Source organism: Rattus norvegicus, chromosome 8 (genome assembly GCF_021556685.1).
Source record: "Rattus norvegicus strain SHRSP/BbbUtx chromosome 8, alternate assembly SHRSP_T2T, whole genome shotgun sequence".
Lineage (NCBI taxonomy): Eukaryota > Metazoa > Chordata > Mammalia > Rodentia > Muridae > Rattus > Rattus norvegicus.
In genome coordinates, this window is record NC_141541.1 from 131,008,076 (window position 1) to 131,030,000 (window position 21,925).

Here is a 21,925-nt window from a genome sequence, read left to right on the forward strand (position 1 = left end):
CAAATATTATCAAAGTGTTGAGAGAAAATAACTGTTAACCTGAAAAACTCTACTCTGGGGAATCGTTCTTTAAGAAATGGGGCTATGGTCTGGAGAGGTGACTTGTTGGTTAAAAGCACTAGCTGCTTCTACAAAGGACCTCGGTTCAATTTCCTGTACCCACATGGTGGCTTACAAATGTTTGTAATTCCAGTTCCAGGAATCCAACATCCTCTTTTGACCTCCATGGGCACTAAACATGCACATGGTGCATGTGCCTGGGTATAGGCAAAATACATATAAAATTAATAATACCATGATATTAATAGGCCTGCTGATCAGTTGTGGTACATATCTTTAATACCAGTACTCAGAAGGCAAAGGGAGGTGGATCTCTGAGTTAGAGGCCAGCCTGGCCTACAGAGTGAGTTCCAGGATAGACAGGGCTACGCAGAGAAACCTGTTTTAAAACACACACACACACACACACACACACACACACACACACACACACAGAGAGAGAGAGAGAGAGAGAGGAAGAAAGACAGAAAAAAGAAAGACAAAAGGACAGATACAAAGAGAAATGGCGCCAAATACATGTGTTGATATGGAAGCAAAAGCTAACAAAATTTACCATTGTTAAAACCTGCCAAATGGGTCAGTATTTCTTAAAGAAGATTTATTTATTTATTTATTTATTTGTGTGTGTGTGTGTGTGTGTGTGTGTGTGTGTGTGTGTGATGTGTGTGCTGGTACCAAAGGGCCAGAAAAAAACATCAGATTCTCTGGAGCTGAAGTTACAAGGTACCTTTGAACTATTTAACAATATGAGTGTTGGGAACTAAACTCGGGTCTACTTGAAGAACATCAAACATTTCTGACTATTGGGCCATTTCTTCTGCTCCCCAGGAAGGTATTTTAAGGTTAACTCCTCTCTCCCAAAGATAGCTGGAATGCAAGGAAGAGTGTTGGATAAATAAAATGGTGTGTGTGTCTGTGTGTCTATATGTGTCTGTCTCCATTCATCCCTGGGGCTGGGAACTGAACCTAGGGCCTTATACATCCGAAGTGTGCAGTGTTTGGAAGTTATGAGTTTAAAAGGACTGAACAATCATATTTAAAATAGAAGAGAGAAACCAGGTCTGACATACATCTGTAATACCAGCATTCAGGAGGCAAAGGCAGGAAACACAGGATTTTAATATCATTCTTCTGTCTTTAAAAAAGCAAAAACAAGAAAGAAAAGAGAAAGTATTCCAAAAATTCTTGCATTGTTTGGAAGGGGAGATACTAACATTAAGCTGTGTTATGTTAAACATTAATGAGAGATTTCAGGAAGAAGACATAAGAGTACACATTTCAAACAGTAGAGACTATTTTGGAAAGAAAACAAAGTAAGAAAGAGAAAATAGAAGGAACAGGAAAGTCAGTCTAAAATAATAGTATATTGTATTATTCTTGTACACAGAGCTGAGCTCAAACATAAGTAAGGAAATACTAAGTCCTAAAACCAAAACGGGGAACTGAGTGCCCAAGCTCAGAATGGGCATCGAAGGTGTTCAAATAGATCTTGAAGCCTGGGTTTGAGGTTCTTGGCGTATGACCTGTGCAGGAGGGAGGGTCAGGCCATAGGCTCTGTAGGCAGGGAGCTGGGCTGAACAACTATCTGGCTAGTTTTATGTCAACTTGACACAAGCTAGAGTTATCTGAAAGGAGGGAGCCTCAATTGAGAAAATGCCCCCATAACATCCAGCTGTGGGGTATTTTCTTAATTAGCAATGGGTGGGGGGCAACCCATTATAAGTGGAGTCATCCATGGCCTGGTGGTCCTGTGTTTTATAACCAAGTAGGTTGAGCAAACTATGGAAAATCAGCCAGTCAAGCAGCACACCTCCATGGCCTATGCATCAGCTCCTGCTTCCAGCTTCTACCTTGGTTGACTTCCTTCAATGATGAACAGCAATATGGAGCTGTAAGACAAAGCAAACCTTTTCCTCCCCTACTTGCTTTGGCTCATGATGTTTCATTAAAGCGATTTTAATCCTAACTAGAAGGACAAGCAATAGGAAGGAAGTGCTGTGTCTCTCCACGAGCTGGTTTAGCATGGCATACCCAGGAAACCAACCAAATCAACCAACTACTCCCCAACCTCACTGATAAACCAGTGACACAGAGCCTCTATCCTTATCTTGAAAGTATTCTCTAGAAGCAGTCAGTCAAAGTCTTTATATTAAATCTAAGAACTAATCAATGTGTTCGCCTAACTCTTTGAATTTTATTGTGCTCAAAGGACAGGAAAACAATTGTGCTTGAAACGCTATTAAAACAATATTAATAGTGAAATAACAATAAAAAGACTGATATAAATATTAAAAAGAAAACAGAAGCAGTCTGTAGATGTGAGAATTGATTGGGGAATTAACGAGATACAAAAATTTTTATGTTTCTTTTGCAACAACGTAAACAAGTGAAGGAAATAAGGAGAAAGACACTATTCACAAAAGCAACAGAAGTTATGCCAAGACGTTCATGAAGAAAATTAGCTGACAGGAATAAGTGAATAAGAGGAAGTGTGTTACTAAATCAAAACCCAATCCAATTAACTGAAGAGGGTGGAACAGAGGACGGCACTCTTCTGTATCCCTATGAGCTGATCTGAAGAGGCCACAGTCAACAACAGAGAGTAAAAAAAAAAAATCTAGAAATACTGAATGTTAGATTTACCAAAAACAAAAACAAAAACAAAACATACTGAAACTCCGAGGACTGGCCAGAAGAGCAAGACGAGCAGGAAGGTTTGCTCTGGGACCACATATGGAAGAGAAAGTAATGGGAATTGAACTGAAACAACAAACCTCAAACAAACAAAAAAACTTTAGAGCAGATTTGTTTGCTTTAGCTGGAACAATAAATGGAACCATTCCTCAAAGACAGCCCTATGCCAGAACAGAAAATTCATACTGAATCTCTAAATCCTAGAGATCCTATCTCCTCCACCAATGTAGCAAGCGATGATCCTGACAATTACAAAGAACACAAGGTTGAACTGAAGTTGACTCAGACTCAGAGGCAAATATACTCAGGCGGAACTGTGGGAATTGTGGGCAGAAAATCAGCTGGCACCCTGATGAGAGCGCACCCAGCTCCTCAGGCCTAGGACACACTGTGGCAACCTCTTGGGCTGAGAAACTGATCCAGATCACAATCCGGTCTAACTTGTTTTGAGTAACAGTCTCCCCACGCCCATCCCCACACTTTAGGGCTTGGTAGAAGTCACACTCTTCCCAGAAGGAAGATAAATGTGCTGATGACATAATGTTTTTATGTCTATCAGTGTGTATCTCCATGTATGTATGAGTGTGTGCGCGCCACGTGTGTGCTTGGGCCCATGAAGTTCAGATCCCCAGGAACTGGAGTTATGGATGGTTGTGGGCTGCTGTGTAGGTACTGGGAACTGAACCTGGGTCTTCTAAAAGAACGGCAAGTGCTATTAGCCACCCCTGACATAATATTTTTAATTCTACATTATTTCATATGTACCTCTTCATTTAGCAATAATCGCACTTCTGATAAACCTCATTGGCTACTGCCACTGCACAAAGCTTCGTATGTACTTTTAAGTATTGTTTTTGTGTTTTACTATTGGTTTTGTTTTAGTTTTCATTTTGCTTGAATGGGGTTTTGTGCTTTTTCTTTTTCTTCATTTTATAGTATTTCCTTTATTACTCCTCATACCTCCAACATGTACTTTTCCTTTCAATTCTACAGAAAAGGAGAAACAAAGAGAGGAGGGGGAATGAGAGAGAGGGTGAGTAGCAGTAAGGAGCAATGATATATTACGTATTGAAATGTCAAAATGAAATCTGTTTTTGTATGTTAACTATAAAAGTACTATTACGTACAGAGTTAAAAGTAAAAAAAAAAAATCAAACAAACAAACCCCAAAACAAAACAAAAAAAACAAAACCCACCTCACTACACAATTCAAAAGATATTCTTCTGAAATTGCAGTATAAAATCAATGCCATTTTAGTAAACATTCCCTATGGGAATTTTCTCTCCAATGAAACTTCCCAGCCAATAGGGGTGATAACACAGCTAGCTTAGCAGAAGCAAGATCCTGGGTTTGATCCCCCACACTACCATAGTAAATTAACTAACAGATCCCATCAGCCTCACAGATAAATGTATAAACAAACAAACAGCATGCTTCTAGAGTGAAATTTAGGAAAACACCACCTGGCTATTAGCTGGAGATGAACAACAACTGTGATATATATTATATATAATATATAATTACATCTTATGAGACATCTTCTATTCCATAAGGATAGAGTACTTTTTCTTCCCTGCCATCTTTAGCTTCTTTCATTAGCATTTCATACTTTTATTGTCAATATCTCTTGTTTCCTTAGCTCAAACAACTTAATAGCAAAGAGTCCAGCTTAAAAAATAGCAAAGAAATGCCACACATAGATGTTTCTTTATGAAGGGCCGCAGAGATGATGGTTCAGCAATTAACAGCACCTGGTTTGGTTCTCAGCAACCACATGGCAGCTCACAACCATTGGTGACTCCGTTTTCAGGGGATCTGTTGTTCTCTTCTCACCTTTGCAGATACCAGTCACACATAGTAGTACAAATACATACATGCATGCATACATACATATACACACATACATACATGCATGCATACATACATATACATACATACATGCATACATGCATACATACATGCAAGCAAAATACTTATACACGTCAGTTAAAATGAATAAATTTAAAAAGTTTAAAACCAACACAGATAGTCAGCAAACATATGAACTAAAAGTGCAGCATTAGTAACCTTCAAGGAAACGCCATTAAAAACACAATTATATATTATGGCAGATGAAATGAAAAAATAACGTGTCGAGGAGACAGCAGTATTCTCATCGTCAAAAATTTTTGTTAATTTCTTTTTATTTTTTATGTGCATTGGTGTTTTACTCACATGTATGTCTGTGTGAGGGCGTCAGATCCCCTGGAACTAGAGGTATAGACAGTTGTGAGCTACCATGTGGGTGCTGGAATTGAACCAGGGTCCTGTGGAAGAGTAGCCATATCCCACATCTTATTGCAACATCCATTTAAAAAAAAATGCAGGATATGAAAATAACCATGGACGAGTAAACATACAGAGTACATGTGGTACATACACACAAAGGGATACAATTCAACCACAGAAAGAAGGAAATCCTTCATGACATTTACACATTAAATGACAAAAGCCCTGCAGTGTCCACTGAGAAATAGAACTATCTGTGCTTGTGTGCTGGAGTTTTACATTAGCTTGACACGAGCTCCAGTCATCTGAAAGGAGGACATCTCAACTGAGAAAATGCCTCTGTTAGTTCCAGCTATAGGACTTTTTCTTAATTAGCGACTGCTGGGAGAGAGCTCAGCATCTGTGGGTAGTGCCCTTCCTGGGATGGAGGTCTTGGGTTCAATTAAAAAAGCAGGCTGAGCAAGCCAGTAATCAACACCCTCCATGGCCTCTGCATTGGATTCTGCTTCTAGGTGTCTACCCTGTTTGAATCCCTGCACTGACCTGCTTCGATGATGAACAGCAACATGGAAAAGTAAGCCACACAAACCTTTCCTCCCCGAGTTGCTTTGGTCATGATGTTTCATTATAGTAATAATAACTCCAACTAAGACAGTGTGTTACCTTATTCCCTCTGCCTTTTCTGAGGTTTTGAAACTTCAAAAGATAAAGAAAAGGAGGGAAAAACTCAGAGACTCCAGGAGAGCTTTTCAACAAGAATGATCCCAAGTAGCAGCTGGACGAGCAGGAGTCCAGTCTCGCCTCTCACTGAGTCAGGGAAAGAAACCCTGTTTCCCGTCTTCATGGACTGTGTGGAGGCCCTTGCAGGTCCTTATGAACTAACTGTGTGGAGAGAGGCAGTCCCCACCCTCCCCAGGCCTCTTACCGTGTTCAGCTCTGATTCCAAGCTGCAGTTTCTAATGTGTGGGAACACTTCACTGTACTTGTTTGGGTAAGTAGATGCCAGGTAGTCCTTCACCTCCTCCAGGTTGCTGGCTGTCAGAAAGCCATCTTCAAGGTCAAAAGAATTGGTCAGCAGCAGAATCACCCTGCAGAGCAGACCACCATCTTGACCTTCATGACTAAGAGGTAACTGGCTCCAAAACCTGGGAGGAATGTGATTACAGGGCTGCCCCACAGGCAACCTCTTCCTTCTTCCCTCCTGCCCAGTGAGGAGGGGACCTCCAGACTGGTGACACTTTGATAGGAATAGCAACTCTGAATGCCTGTGCAGAAGTCTCACAGACTAAGCAGAGATGAGCACAGAAACTACCATCCCACAGGCTGTTTACCATCTGGATAAGAGGTGTCTGATAGAATTGGATGGGATTGTGGAAGTGCTCTATGCTCCACAACCAGATTCTCAACCACTTGAGATGTGGCTTATGCCATTGAGGAAGTGCTTAGAAATAAAGTCAGAATGACTTAAATATATTTACTTATTTTCAGACAGGGTCTCACTATGCAGCGTTTGCTGACCTGGAACTTGTTCTGTTGACCAGGCTGGTCTCACACTCAAAGACCCACCTGTCTCTGTCTTAAAGGCATGCATTACCACACATGTATTAGGATTCTTAAACTTAATTTTATATCACTGTGCAAATTAAATTATTTTCATGTATACTGAGTTCCACTAATTTCAGCCTACTGTAGAGATAGCTACTTATGGTCAGCGACCACTCTACTGAATATCTTAGAATTTGAAAGATGGTCCTCTGTTTAAGGGAAGACACGGACAGTAAACTATGTAGTCTCTGAGACTTGGCCAGAGAGGTCTTGGTTACACTTGAGATGGGGAATGGGACCAAAGACATTGGTATTGTTTGCTGAATACCTTTTTCTGCTCAATGTAATAACCACTTTAAACTGCCCACAAATCACAGTTTCTGGTGCTGGTAGAAGGCAGCCATATGCAATAGAGAAAGGGGAACTGAACCTCACATGGTAGCCCCCAACAGTGGGTTCTACAGTTGATTTTTGGGAATCTAGCCCTTCCTAGTCACCCTTTCAGCTCAGAGCTTTGGAGCCTTGCCTTCCCACTTGAGGCCCAAGGCTCCCAGAGACAGTTTAGACTCACTTGTTTAAGCAGTTTTCATAGTTGAAGGTGGCCTTGAAGCCATAGATGGAGAAGGTGACAATGCTGGCAAATATGGAGGTGGAGCTGTTGATGACAGACACAATGACAGCATGCTTCTGGCAGTCGTTGGAGGGTTCATTGTAGCTGGCAAAAGCGATCAGGCTGCCAAAACCCAAGCCCAGTGAGAAGAAGATCTGCGTGGCTGCATTGATCCAGGCCTTGGGGTTGGCTAGCTGCTCCATCTAGAAGGCCAGTAGGGATAGGGCTGAGGAATCCTTGGCTCTATTCCCAAACTCTCCCTCGCAGAAGAGGGAGGCTCAGAGATGGAGAAGAAATTACTTTTCATACTTTCCAGAGTCCAGTCTGTCCCAAGCTGTCTCCAGTGTATTCTCTGGCAGGTAAACTACTCAGCAATCTTCCTGTTCTACCCACTATGACACCCTGCCCATGGACAATGTGGTTAAATACTGTACGGTCTGATAGGGCAAAACCCATGGAATCTCTGATTCACCAGCCAGGCACTGCACTTGTCCATGCACAGAAATGTAGGTATATAACCTGGATGTAGAGTCCAGTCTGAGGTGACTCTAGCACTGACACCAAAGGCATTTGGAACAAGGGTGTGCATTTTGAAAGCTGCTACACTCATCTCTTTTCTGCCATAAGGTTTGTTAAGCAAAGAATGTGCCTTACTCCAAATACAATAGCTTTCCAACTCAAGAATTCTGGCTAGGCTGACTGGAAAGAAAGAGTTAAAGTGGGATCATGGTGGCTTAGAGGAAAAGTGTCCAATAAGGGAGTGGCTGGAGTGATGCCCATGGTCTCTAGCTCAGTGGAGAGCATGGACAAGGCTATGGGTGAGACCTGGAACAGGGAGACCAGAATGGAGGCACAGGCACTAGTCATAAGGGGCAGTGAGGGTAGCAGGAGGAAATGGACAAAGGATTGCATTTCCAGAATGCATAGTTGAGGAAGAAGTCTGGGCACCCAGGATGTCCATAACCTTTGGCCCAGTCTTGAGCTCACACTGGCCCTGCTGATTACGTATCTTACCCACTTTCTCTTTCTTCCCGGGCATCCCAGAAAGGAACAGTCCCCTTCCTTTGCAGCTCTTACCTTAGGTGTGAACATGTACATCAGGCCATTGGTGGCTCCATGGAGTGTGAGGCCACGGACCAAGTAGATAATAAGAACACAGTAAGGCATCAATGCGGTGAAGTAGACCACCTGTGGATACCCAGAGACAGTAAAACTGCTGGAGCAGTAGGGATGGCAAGGCAGTCAACCATCCCCACAAACACCTTATTTCTTTGGTGGTTAGGCTGTGCCCTCAGCTGCTGACAGCTGAAGGTGCCATGATCCTGATTAGGATATAGGGTCTGAGTGTGGTCAGGAAAAAGAAAGTGTGGGACATGACTGACCACATCTGTTGCCACCATGACATTTCTCCTTCAGTGGACTAGAGGCAACAGGTACCCAGGGTGGTTCTTTCCACATTCCTTCAACCTCTCTGTCTCTCAAAAAGGGTTGAAGGAGCCTGCACAACACATGTGAGTCTCTCTGTTCAGTATTAGAGCCAAATTTGGCTCTGAGCTTTCTGGAGTCCTAAGAAAAGCAGGAATACCAGTCACTTACAAGATCTATGTTGTCCCTAAAAGGGAAATTAATTCAGTGTCTTGGAGCAAAGCCATCTCTCCAGGATAGGACCCAAGAGAAACCTGGGCAGGCATGCCCATAGGTGGAAAGCAGAGATTGGAACAAAGTCCCCACAAAAGATGCAATAAATAGTACTGATGGGATGTTGTGGCATCTCTCATAAGATGTCTCATTATTTGGCTAAGCCAATCTTCTCTCCTTACTAACATGCATCATAATCTAAGGATGCATGCTTGGTTGCTGCAGCAGGGTTATATCAGACTTGGGGTCACCCTGACTTTTGAAAAGCCTCAAAGAAAGCTTTCAGGTACATGTCTACCCGGCCTGAGTGGGAAATTTTGTTCTTTTAGGTTGAACCCACCAACACAACTAACCACGGCTTGATGTGCTTGAATTATGCTCAGTCTTCCATTTTCTCCTTGACATGGCACCATATTTCAAGAATGTCTAAGACTGTCAGAGGGATACAAGGCAGAATGTAGGGTATGTTTACAATGGCTTCTTATACATTTAGGGGACTAATAAACATACCAAAGTACTTAATACATCAAACCAGAGAGAGAGATACAAATGAATAAGGGTCCTATGGCCTTGTGTGAAACAAACTTAGGAGTGTGGGGAGGCCTGACCCAGGTCCACAACACTGGGCACTTAGAGGACACTTATGGAAAACTCTGGAATTTTCCTCTGCAACCCAATGGACCACGTTTCTTAAAGACTTTCTGGGGTCCTCACTAAAAGGGCTTCCTTCTCTCCCTGGTGGGAAGGATGGCTGGACATGTGATCCAGCCTAACCTATCAGAAGAAACAACACTGAACAATAACTAAAAATTTGGAGGAGAATAAAAGATATTTTAACAGAGAAGTAAAAGGCAGCATCTTTAAGAAGCCCAGTGCCCTCCCTATACATGGAGCTGCCAGGGTATTTCTGTCAGGGTGAGGGTCATAGCCTCAGCAGAGAAAATAGATGGTGAAGATCGATGTCATGATGTCCAAGGACTGCTGAATTTCACAATTATAAGAGGCCTGGACAGGAAAGGTCTGCTTTCATCTTTAAGGGTCAGATATCACGCAGATATCTTTTGGATCATGCTTGGCCTGGGCTGGGACAGAGCAGTTGCTGCAAAGAGTTCAGTTGAGAAAGGGCACCTGGGGTCCTTGATTCTTATGCTCGGCTGTGGGGCAAGCACTTTAGGGCTAAGAAGCTGGCCACCAGGGGACTTAGTAACCAATGTACAATGTCATATCAGGTACAACACTGGGGTTTCCATGCAATATCTCAATGACATAGGTTGTTCTAAGCTTGATGATTCATGAAAAGCCTCTCAGTGCTGGAGAAGGCAGCTTGGGTGATGAGGAGAGTGAGTACTAAGGGCTTGTGGGTTTCTCAGAAGAGGAAAATTGGAAGTGACTAAGTCAGAAAAGACATTCATGGGGCGTCACCGATATGATGGGAAGTTCTTGGAGTAAATCTGGGCTCTGCCCTGACTCTGCTTTCCCTGGCTGTGATCTTGGGACAGCACTTGACCTATCTAAGTCTTTTGCAGGTGTCATCATTTATCTACTCTGAAGGGCTACTGAAAGAATAAGACAATGTAGGCATGTGTCCAACTATGGATTTGCTTTGCAGGGTAGCTGAATGCAGTGTTCACTGCAGTTTGAGACAGGTGCAGATGATGGAAACACAGCAGACATGTTAGCCCTAGGAGGAATGGAAACCTGGGTATCCAGGGAGCAGGGGCTTAGCCAAACAAAAGGCCTAAGTCAGCATTGTGGTGCATCCTTGGTCTGCCCTACACTCAGAAGGCTGAGGCAGGGGATTCAGTATGAGTTTGAAGTCAGTTTGGGCTATATAGTAATTTCAGGCCTACCTGGCCTACGTAAGAAGACACTTTTAAAATAAAAGCCAAAACCAAAACCAAACCTCAAACTATACAACAAACAAACAAAACATAAACCAAGAAGAATAATCCAACAGTTCTATCATTGAGTCACTGAAAGCACTTTGAGATGAAACCTCATATCCAACCACACAGTAAGCTCAATGGAAGCTGATGCTGAGGTCTCTCCCTATAATAATAGCTTTGGAATTTGAGGGGGGAAGGACTGAATTGTCAGATGTTTAAAGCTCTCCATGAAAGGTCCTGGTATAGCAGCACAGCTGAGTTTGACAGCTGACTGGAGCCCCTCACTTCAGATTCAGTATGGGAGCTCCGACCACCTCTGTAAGCTAGCAGAGGAATGTGCCAGTAACACCATTCATGCCTTCTGATCCAGTAAACCTCTACTTCTGGACTTCGAGAGAGAGAGAGAGAGAGAGAGAGAGAGAGAGAGAGAGAGAGAGAGCGCCCTTGGCATTGACCAGTGTTAAGATGCTACTCATCCACCCTCTCAGATCCAGCACCATCACAATGCCCAGACCACCTTGCCAGTAGATTCGGTGCCTCTCAGGATGCACAGATATACCATCAGCCAGGCCAGGGTGAGGCACAGGGCTGGCTCCCACTGCACTCCTCCATTCTCCTGGATGGACGGTGAGATGTTGAGTGTTTTCCTGTACCAGAAGTACTGTGTCGACGAAGCCTTCTCACACTCCTCATCATAGCCTGTGCGGTTACTATTCAGTGGGCAGACAGACCACGGCAGGGGATCCTTTGGAATGAAGTGAGAATCAACAGAGAGGTAAGGGGAAAGTCAAGGTCTGGGTAGGATGCTAGGAAGTGTCTTTGACAGCAGGCTTTATACCTTGTTTTGCATATATGGGCTAGTCTAGTTTGCTTTGAGCAACAGTGGAGCAAAGGCTTCCTGGTCTGGACCTTCAGGGTTCTTGTAGTTGTAGGCTGGAGAGGTGACTCACTAGTTAAGAGTACTGGCTGTTCTTCCAGAGGACCCAGTTAGAGTCTAAGCACTTATACAATACCTCACAACCATCTGTACCTTTAGTTCTAGGGGATTTAACACAGTCTCCTGGCCTCTGTAGGCATCAGGCATGCATGTGGTACACAGACATAAATACAGACAAAGTACCCATACACATAAAATAAATAATTTTTTAAAAGAAGCAAAAAACAATTGAGCTATGAGGATACTTGGATGAGATTCTTGAAATGGTGAGTTTATTTGGATGGAGAGGTCACAGGAAGGAGACACTGGTGAGAACTAGCAGACAAAGCACAGAAGCCCTCATAGACTTAAAGCTTGCTTGCCTTGCCTAGCCGACAGAACCTGTAGTCCATTCTCAGTCCCCTGCGAGGACATTCTAACCCATTCTGTTTCATATATTTGGCTGCAAACCTGAGGATATCTTGGCTGTACCCAAGGTCTCTGGGATCGTTTGTTTGAGGTGAGCTGAGTATCAGGGTTTTAATGTTCATGCTGCATGAAGAAGCTCTAGGTTATGGGAGAAGTGATTCAGCGGAACAACCGAGAAACTTGCAGTCTCTCTCCTCATCTGCATCAGAAAGGAAAAATAACGTTCCTACATCTGCATGGCTGGAGGCGCTTGCTGAAAAGGACCCCACACACACACATGAAGTTGAGTCCTGTAAAGTAGCTTGTAGCTTGTAGGACTGGACAAAGCTCTCATCTGTGATGAGCATGTGAGTGTAGATTCATGTGTACCAAGGACATGCCTGGCCCATAGCAAGTGAAGGTCTGCTGCGTCATTATTCTGTGACCTTGGAAGAGAGCTCACTGGGGTGTGGGTAAGGGGAAGTCCACCAACCTGTGATGTATAGAATGCATATAGATAGTAAAGTGGTATTTCCTAGATCCTTCTCTTCTTTTTCCATCTGGGAAAAGGCTGAGATGGAGGCAGATGCTAGAAGGAGAGTGGGGGGCAGCGGAATTAGGGTCTCTGAGAGTGAAAAGGTCCATGATGGGGAGGACAGAATGTGAATGGTGGAGAGGAAAATCTCTCTTTACAAAGGTCAGCGTGCAGTGCGGAGCTGTTGGTCCCTTCTAGTTATTTCCTATAATGCCTAGACCCTTACAAAGAATCAGTGATAAGAATTTGGACAATGCACTGTTTAAAATGCTTGTCATTGAAGTAGCTTTTACAGGCCAGGCAGTGGTGGCTCATACCTTTAACTGTAGCACTTGGGAGGCAGAGGCAGGCAGATCTTGTGAGTTCGTGGCCAGCCTGGTCTACAGAGCAAGTTCCAGGACAGCCCGTGCTACCCAGAGGAAACTCTGTCTTGAAAAACAGAAACAAAATACAAAAATGAAATAAAGCAAAACAACGACAAAAAAGAAAGAATTGAAGGAAAGAAGGGAGGAAGGAAGAAAGAAGGAAGGAAGAGAGTGAGGGATGAGGTGGGGACAGGACAGGAGGATGAGTGACCATTTCAGACTTACTGGAATGGTGGCGTCATCCCCATAAGTCCTTGCCACAGATTCTCTCCTGAGTCTGTCATGAGATGGTTTGTAATGTTTTCAGGACACTTCCTGTAGATATTCCAATGAAAGCTGTGGAGCTGCTCTGGAGAACTGTGCACATACACACAGTTGCATAGCATGTGACAAGTAGTGGATCCAGGTTCTGATGTCCCCACTTGGTTCCAGCTGTGTGACTTCTCCCACCCTCTCCCCTGACTGAGAGGGCTCCTACGGGCTGGTGTTCTTATCCTCAACCAACTCCCTACCTGGGCCTGAATCTTCTGCCCTTTTTATTCTGCTCTGGACAGAGCTCACCTGGAAGGAGTGGAAGAGGTACCAGAAGCCCCAGGCATTGATGACATTGTAGTACATGGAGAGGAAGAAGGAGACCACCACACTGGCAACACCTGTGGGCAAGCAGAGGGCCAAGCTGAAGAATCAAACGCTTGTGACCTAGCCAGACAGAACTCTGGTGACATCCCAAGAGGCGATCACTTTTCTTTGTTCTTCAGGTTTCATTAGACCTGACATCGCACCAATGACCTTTCCTGGGGTTATGCCCCCTAACCACTGATCATCTGAAATGGGAGACTAATGACAGTGTTTTGACATGTAAGTGTCAGGTCGTGGGCTCAGTACTTTGTGTGCCTTTAGTATCACATCAATATTGTCATTTCGAATAAACTGAAGCTCAGAGCTTGTCTAAAGCAACCTAACAGAGCTAGGGAGAAGTGCCAACCATGTGCTTAATGTGACACTTGCTCCTTTTGGAGATTGAATCACTGCACCCAACCCATGCATATGGCATGAGATATGGATGGGACAAGCCCTGTCCTCCAGCCTGGTCTAAACTGTGAGACACAGAGGCACTGTGAACAAAGGTTATAAAGTTAGGCTCACTCTGGCCCTCAGGAGCTTTGTCATCCCACATGTAACCTGGACAGAGTTGTTGACCTTGGGTTTGCTGGACTATACCAGTATCAAAGTCATTACATAGTGGCTTTCTCCTCCCCACTAAGAGTTCTGGGCAGGAAGTGGGGATTAGTGTCCAAGAGGCCAGGTAGCCTTCACTGTTTTTCAAATGTGCAGCTTACTGTGCTACCTCAGCATACTCTGTGGTGGCCTTCATAGGTCTTCACAGTGAGGAGACATTTTGAAGATGATTCCTAATGCCCCTGACATATTTCTTCTAAAGCCCCTCTCCATTCCTGAACCATTAGCCTTCCTACCTACTCCCCTTTCTGGGGCACAGAGGTTCACAGAACATCTATGGCCATTGATAACCCCAGATCCTGGACTTTTACAAAGCAGGAGACCCACATCCTGGGGGTGCCAGGGGACAGTGACTGAAGATCATTCTGGAATGGTGCACACCTGGTATGCATAGGTGCCTTGGCATCTGCACACAGGTATCGCTTATGGTGCCTCAAAGCCCTATGTGGTACAGTGAAGATGAAATGGGCTCTCACACTTGAATGCCATGTCAGTACCAGGCATGCATTAAGCAGGGGACAGTTGTTTGCATTCCCAGATAGTAGGTGGCTAGGACTGAATGAAAATCTCTGTGTCAGGAAGCTATGTCTAACCGTTCACAGAATCTCAAGCTGAGGTCCAGAGAGGAGAGGCCCTGTGGTGGGAGTTTCCCTATTTGGGAGTCAGAATCCAGGGCCCTCTCTCTGCCCAAGTTCTATGGCAGCTCTCACTGAGCTGTCAGTCTACCCAGGCACAGGTCCTGCTCATGGACAGCAACCTGCACACCTGTGATGCCCAGGAACATGAACCTGTCAGGAACTGGAAAATATCCCACATACCGACACCACTAAGGTAGGGGCTGATGGTCCTCCAGGCACCAATGCTGCCCTGCCGCATGCGCTGCCCCACAGCCAGCTCCAGGTACAAGAGTGGCATCCCCTCCACAATGAGCATGATGAGGTAGGGGACCAGGAAACTCCCTGTGGAAGAAGCAGCAATGTCAGTGTGAAATGTGTCTATCACCTGACTTTCCCCATCCAGTCCTCCCTTTACCCCATCCATCTCCTCTTAGACTTTCCTACTGAACCTCTATTCTTCTGTCCCTGTGTCTTCCTCCTTCCACACACCTATTCCTCTCACTGTACATCAGTCCACCCATCTATCTGCCCATCGATTCATTTATCCATCCATCTGTCCATCCATTCATCCATCCATCCATCCATCCATCCATCCATCCATCCATCCATCCATCCATCCGTTTGTCCGCCCCCTTCTTTTCTCCTTTTTCTCCCTTGATCTGTTGTCTACCCATCCATCTATTTACCCATTTTAGTAAAGGCTATGTTCCCATAAGCTGTAGGGGGTTAATAGTCTAAACCTCAGCGGTTATAAACTAATCTTATTGTTATTATTGTTATTATTATTATTATTTTGCCCAAAATGTCAAGCCATAACCATAGCAGGTCTAGTGAGTCCCATGGTCAGCTTGTCTCTGTGACAGGACTTATTTAACTACTGTTTGAGGTCAGGTGGAAATCTATGACCTGGTGCCAAGTGGGAATAGGGAATCTTTTCACACTGCTCAACAATAATGTCCATCACTCTCCTAACTCACCCAATTACACATTTCAGGCAAATGAGCTTTGTAATTCTTTTGACAAAGACATTAAAACAATTGAAGATTCAGGTACAGATAAATTAAGTGGAATCCATATTGTGAATTTTATACAAAAATATTAAAATAGATCATAGACCTGTGTTTACGATCTAGAGCTTAAATGTAAAGAATAGGAGAAATCTTTAAAACATCAGGTTAGGCAAAGATGTTTTAAATGCAAAAGCAACCACGCCATGTTTGGAAGGCAACGTTGATAAATTGAACTACATTATATTTTTCCCCCCTCAACAACACTTAAAAGAACAAAAGACCAACTTCAGACTTGGAGAAAATATATATATATAATTCCCCCTTCCCTGAGAAAGTGTTATATGAGGCATTTACAGAGGAATCTCAAAACTGACAGACATTCCTAACTAAACTAAACAACACACTGTGGAGTACTCAGTTCCACCTCAGAATACATGAGGTTGGGTCTTTTATCTGGCTCTCTTAGTTCTGGAAGAAGCACCATAGCAGAGCACAGTGCTGGCTTTGAGTGAATACTTTCCCAGTGAAGGCAGCACAGCAGGGGGCAATAGTGAGATATGGACTCAAACTTTATAACAAACTTCACTTTTGTGATTACTACAATCTGTACTGCAGGCCAGAACCCTAGTAACCTAATCACCTTTGAAATATCCTACCTCTAAACACTACTAAGTGGGAATCAAGTTTTTAACACATGAACAAAATAGTATCTGCAAGTGGCAAATGGCTTCATCAGGAGATATTAAAAACTAGAACTCACTAGGAAAATTTATATAACACATTTCTACATAGCACATTTATATAACAATGAGATAAATGTACTATATAGTAACATAAAAATATTTTGCAATCAGTTTAAAGTAAGTCTCCTGACCCACCCTCTCCAAAGAACTACTCTCATGCCTCTTTGATTTAAACATTTTGATGTACAAGGAGACTTTGGCATCAGAGAGAAAGAACCTTCAAGGAGCATACTTGGTGAATTAAATCTAGTCACTGTTCTTCAATGCTCCTACAAAGAGGAGAGTTCTCTTCCCCAACCCTCTGAGTCTAGGCTGGCCTTGGAAAGAGCTTTATCCATCAGAATGTGTGTGTGTGTGTGTGTGTGTGTGTGTGTGTGTGTGTGTGTGTGTGTGTGTGTGTGTTTTAAAGCCATTTGTGTTCCAGAGCCTTGCAGCTTTTCATTCTCATGGGATATGGCCAGTGGTCAACATGTATGGAAAATCCTTCCAGAATCAGAAACTCCATGCTGAAGAATTGTGCTACCTCAAGTGCTCAATGTGTAAGGCTTGCAGCCACATGAGCAGGGGCAGAAGAAGTAGAGCAGCTATTTCAGTCTCACACTGTATGAAGTGACTACTGTTGTCATAAGTCACTACCTCCCCCATAAGTCACTACCTCCCCCATAAATCACTACCTCCCCCATAAGTCACTACCCTCCCCCCACTTCTCAGTGCTTTCACTTGGGTTCCATAAAAGCAAGATTCTCTGACTCCCAGTGCAATTAACAAAACCAGGACATTTACTATACAGACTTGCTAAAATTTTACCAGTTTCCCAGAGTAGGACCCAGCATGCAGTCAGAACTTCTGATCTGTCTTAAAGCCTTCTAGTTGTTTGTTTGTTTTTGTTTTATGAATTTGACACTTTGGAAGTTTACTAGAGAGTTATTTTGTGGAATGTGTCTTATCTGAGGTTCTGGCAGAAACACTGAAGTGACCTGATGTTCTCCTTCAGAGGTACAAGATGACCATTTCCTCCTTCTTGGCAGTGTTGACTTTACTCACAAGGCTTATGTGGTGGTTGCTAAGTTACTCTGCTGAACTTAACTCTTCCCTTTGAAATGATAGAGTACTCTAGAGGAGATACTTTTTGTTTGTTTCTGTTTTAGACGTTGGACCTGACTTGGAGACTTTTACATTCCCATTCTTTTGTGTGGTCATTTTACATGAACCAATAATGCTTACCTAAAACAGTGGTTGATGCATTAGTTATATTTTATAATTCCTCTGCCTCTCCTATATTCTACCATTTTCAAGTAATTTGTCAAGTACAACAGATAACTGGAACACATGTGAGCATTTTTTTTTGTCAACATCCCTGCCACCTGTACTTCTGTGTTAGCTTGAGTGAGTGGAACACTTAGTAACAGGATAGCTGGGAGGAGGTGATCTGATTCTTATTCCTTACTTCCCTGAAACCTGCCAATAGATACCTACCAGTATTGTACGATGCAGCACTACATCTCCACAATGGTCTTTTGGCTCCCACCTTATAGGTGCCTCCATGGTTTTGTCAGAGACTGTGGTACTTTATCTCTCTATCTCTTACCCTCTTTTCTCTGCTCCTTACACTTGAGATACAATCTGTGCTCCCTCCTTGGTCTCTGAGGACTTCTTTCCCTCTGTGGTCACTGATCCCTGACTCAGAGCCCTGAGCACCTTCACCTCTGTCTCTCTCTCCATTTTCTTCACATCTGGCTCCCTTGGAGGCGTCCCTCTCTCCTCCTACTCTGCAAGTCTTACTTTTAAAGTAATGAGCTATGTGAAATGCAGCAGGTACCACTTTCTCCTGCTATGTGTCTCCTTACTATTGAGGAAGCTTTTGTCTTACTTAGGTCTGCATGACATCGGAGAGCTGGAGCCCAGGGAGTACCTGGTGACTGCAGCTTAGTATCTTTCAGGTCTTACTGGACCCTTCACACATACCATGTCTCCCCCAATCACCTCTTCAAATACTAAGGTTGGGTCTTTATCTTTAGTCTCACAGCTCCTGCTCTTGAGGCAACTGTCATCATACTATTTACAGCTATGCTATCTGCAGACTTCTAAGCCACCCACTGAGGACAGAGAGGTAGACTTTATCTGGATCACCATTGTCCTTTAGGTCTCAACAAAGGGTCAGGTCCTCAACAGATTATTGGTGATAATGGCTCTACACTAATGGCTCTATTCAGAGGGGTATGTAATAAAGATATTACTGGAGGATAATGGTGGGAAGGTCTTAAAAGTTACTCATATTGCTAATAACAGAGCATCTAAAAAATTCACATAGGGGCCAATAAGATGGCTTAGTAGGTGAAGGTGCTTATAATCAAGCCTTATGACCTGAGTTTGAGTCCTTGGACACACATGGTGGAAAAGAGAGAACTGAGTCTCAAAAGGTGGCCTCTGATCTCTATATAAACAAAACAAACAGTCTAAAAATTCACATAGAACTATTTTAACCTCCTTTGACTTTACTTGTGTGTGCACTGGATCAGACACAGAAAGTCTATCCATAAGGATAGGCAGTCAGAGGAACTCTTTGAATTTATGATAAGACACTGTAGATCAACACAAAAGACCAGCATGTTAGAACAAATGTCATCCTCTGAAATAGACTTGCTGTGAGAAAGAGAAGAAAACAGACAGGATTTGTGTTTATTGGGTATCATCTGGCCATGATGAAAAACAGTGAAGAAGAAAACAGGTTTCATAAAGATAAAACAGTAGCTGGGTAGTGATGGCAAATGCCTTCAACTCCAGTACTCAGGTAGCAGAGGCTGATGGATCTCTGTGAGTCCAAGGCCAGCCTGAACTACAGGCTGGAGAGTGAGCTCCAAGACAGCCAGGGCTACACAGAGAAATCCTGTCTCAAAAAAAACCAAATAAAATAAAATAGAATAAAAGAGTATGGTGGTTGAATTTGAAGACCAGTGGGAACAACAACAACAACAAAAGCACAGTCAAAATAATTAAAAGAAAAGGAATCAAGAGGTAGACATCATAAGAACAGACAAGGCATGGCCAACAAGCTTGAGCCCTTACTTTATCTAGAACTGAGGGGAAAAGAACGCTACAGACACAACATGTGCATTAATAAGATTTGAAAGACAATTTCCCGATAGTGTGATTGAGATTACAGAACATCAACATACATTTCTGATATTTTAAGTGCCTAGAATACCTAAGAACTGATACAATCAGCTGCAGGATTCTCCTTCACAGAATTAAGCATATGAAAACAATAGAAAAAACAAATTTTGAGGAAAAGAGATTACAACTCATTCATGGTTCTGAAAGGAAAGAGTCTCAGACTTTGAATCCTTTATTTTCTGTTCCTGAAAGAATCACTTGTTCATACAGCATGGGATCTGAAGAAAGAACTCAATTGTGGAATTGTGTTCTAAAATAAGTAATCAGTAATAAATAAGCAAAACAGTGAAGTCTAAAAACATTGTTGGCCTGGCAGTGGTGGCAATGCACTTAGGAGGCAGAGGCAGGAGAAGCTCTGTAAATTCAAGGTCAGCCTGGTCTACAAAGCGAATTCCAGGACAGCTAGGGCTACACAGAAAAACCATGTTTTGGAAAAATAATAATAATAATAATAATAATAATAATAATAATAATAATAATAATAAAATACTGTTGATTTCATTGGAAAATAACATAAAATAAAAGGAATTCATGAATAGGGAAACATGATTCTTTTAAAGATTTTTATGAGTACACTGTAGTTGTCTTCAGACACACCAGAAGAAAGCATCAGATCCCATTACAGATGGTTGTGAGCTGCCATTCTGTTGCCGGGAATTGAACTCAGGACCTCTGGAAGAGCAGTCAGTGCTCTTAACTGCTGAGCCATCTCTTCAGCTCCAGAGACATGATATTCATAGTAAAATCATTGCTACACATATGAAATCCCAGATTATATTCTTAAAGTATGGCAGGGTAAGGAAAGGAGCAAGAAGCAAAGTATGCTGTGGTTTGAATGTGTCGCTCAAGGGCCACATATTAGAAACTTAAGTCCTTAATTCATATGGTAATGATATGTGGGGGTGGGACTATGAGAGATGATTGCTCACCAGGCTCTGCAGCAGTGAATTAATGCAATATAGATGGAGTGGCTTTGAAATAAAAGCAGGTTTTTCTAGGCAGAGCTGCTCTGTTTAAACATGTAAGGTTGTCAGTTAACGATACAGTATTATGCCTCACCAGATGCTGAGCAAACTGCACTACGCTGGTTAAGCCGGTTGATCTCCATTGTTAACTTGACTAGAATTAGGATCATTGTAGGAACACACCTCTGCATGTGTCAGTGAGGATGATTCCAGAGAAATTCCAAAAAATTGAAAAGGGAATGTCTACCTTAAATATTGCTAGCATTCTGGATGGAATAAAAAGGAGAACGTGGGGTTGAAGAGATCATTTAGTCAGTAAAACACTTGTCCTATAAGTGAAGATCTGAGTTTTGTTCCTCAACACCCCCAGAAAAAGCTCGTATGTCTTTGATCCCAGTACCGAGGAGACACATAATCCTTGGGACAGTAAATTCTTTGGGCTGGCTGGTCAGCAAATCTGACAGAGTTGGTGAGCTCCAGGTCAGTAAGCTCAGTCTCAAAAATTAAGGTAGATGGGTCGGAGATATGACTTAGTGGTTAAGAGCACTTACTCTTGCAGAAGACATGGGTTCAATACCCAGCACTTACATGGTGGCAAACAACTATCTGTAGCTCCTGTTCCAGGGGATCCAACATCCTCTCCTGTCCTTCATGGGCACCAGGCATGTAGGTGGTATAGAGGCATACAGCATAAAGTTAAAATAAATGCTTTAAAAATTAAAAAAATAAGGTAAAGAGCAATTGAGGAAGATGCAGTAGTAACTTCTGACCTTTACATACGTGTATAACGTGTGAACAGGCATCTCCCCAATGTGTGTGTCTGTGTGTGTGCACATGTGCATGTGTGTCTGTGCATGTGTGCATGCATGTGTGTATGTGCGTGTGTGTGCATCTGTATGTGTGTGCATGTGTGTGTGTATGCATCTGTGTGTGCATGAATCTCTCTCTCTCTCTGTGTGTGCACATGTGCATGTGTGTCTGTGCATGTGTGCATGCGTGTGTGTGTGCATCTGTGTGTGTGTGCATGAATATCTCTCTCTCTCTCTCTCTCTCTGGGTGTGTGTGTGTGTGTGTGTGTGTGTGTGTGTGTGTGTGTGTGTGAGAGAGAGAGAGAGAGAGAGACATGCAAACAGATGTGGTAGTGGTGGTAGGGTAAACAGCAGCTTTCATGCTCCCTCTGCCAGGATGGATTGTAGCCCAAAGCTATGAGACAAATGAACTCTTCTCTCCTTAAGTTCCCTTGGTCAGGTA

The 21,925-nt window shown here is 43.1% G+C and overlaps 1 protein-coding gene across 8 annotated transcripts in view; it reads right to left on the reverse strand.

Annotated features, from left to right (window-relative positions):
• Window positions 1-21,925, reverse strand: part of Slc6a20a (solute carrier family 6 member 20a) — a 41,227-nt gene that overhangs the window by 10,375 nt on the left and 8,927 nt on the right. For 3 of the 8 annotated variants that reach the window (XR_015626327.1, XR_015626328.1, XM_087560073.1), the window contains exons 2-7: window positions 14,984-15,124; window positions 13,488-13,579; window positions 11,220-11,447; window positions 8,256-8,366; window positions 7,140-7,381; window positions 5,949-6,073 (exon numbers count right to left, since the gene is read on the reverse strand). Coding sequence is in view for 6 of the 8 variants with exons in the window: in XM_087560073.1 (XP_087416199.1) it covers window positions 5,998-6,073; window positions 7,140-7,381; window positions 8,256-8,366; window positions 11,220-11,447; window positions 13,488-13,579; window positions 14,984-15,124 (890 nt within the window). In the remaining 2 variants the exon portion in view is untranslated. Of the gene's footprint in view, window positions 1-4,906; window positions 5,062-5,948; window positions 6,112-7,139; window positions 7,382-8,255; window positions 8,367-11,219; window positions 11,448-13,487; window positions 13,580-14,983; window positions 15,125-21,925 lie in introns of those variants that run through there. The other 5 variants (NM_133296.2, XM_087560072.1, XM_087560070.1 and 2 more) reach the window with 3 other exon arrangements.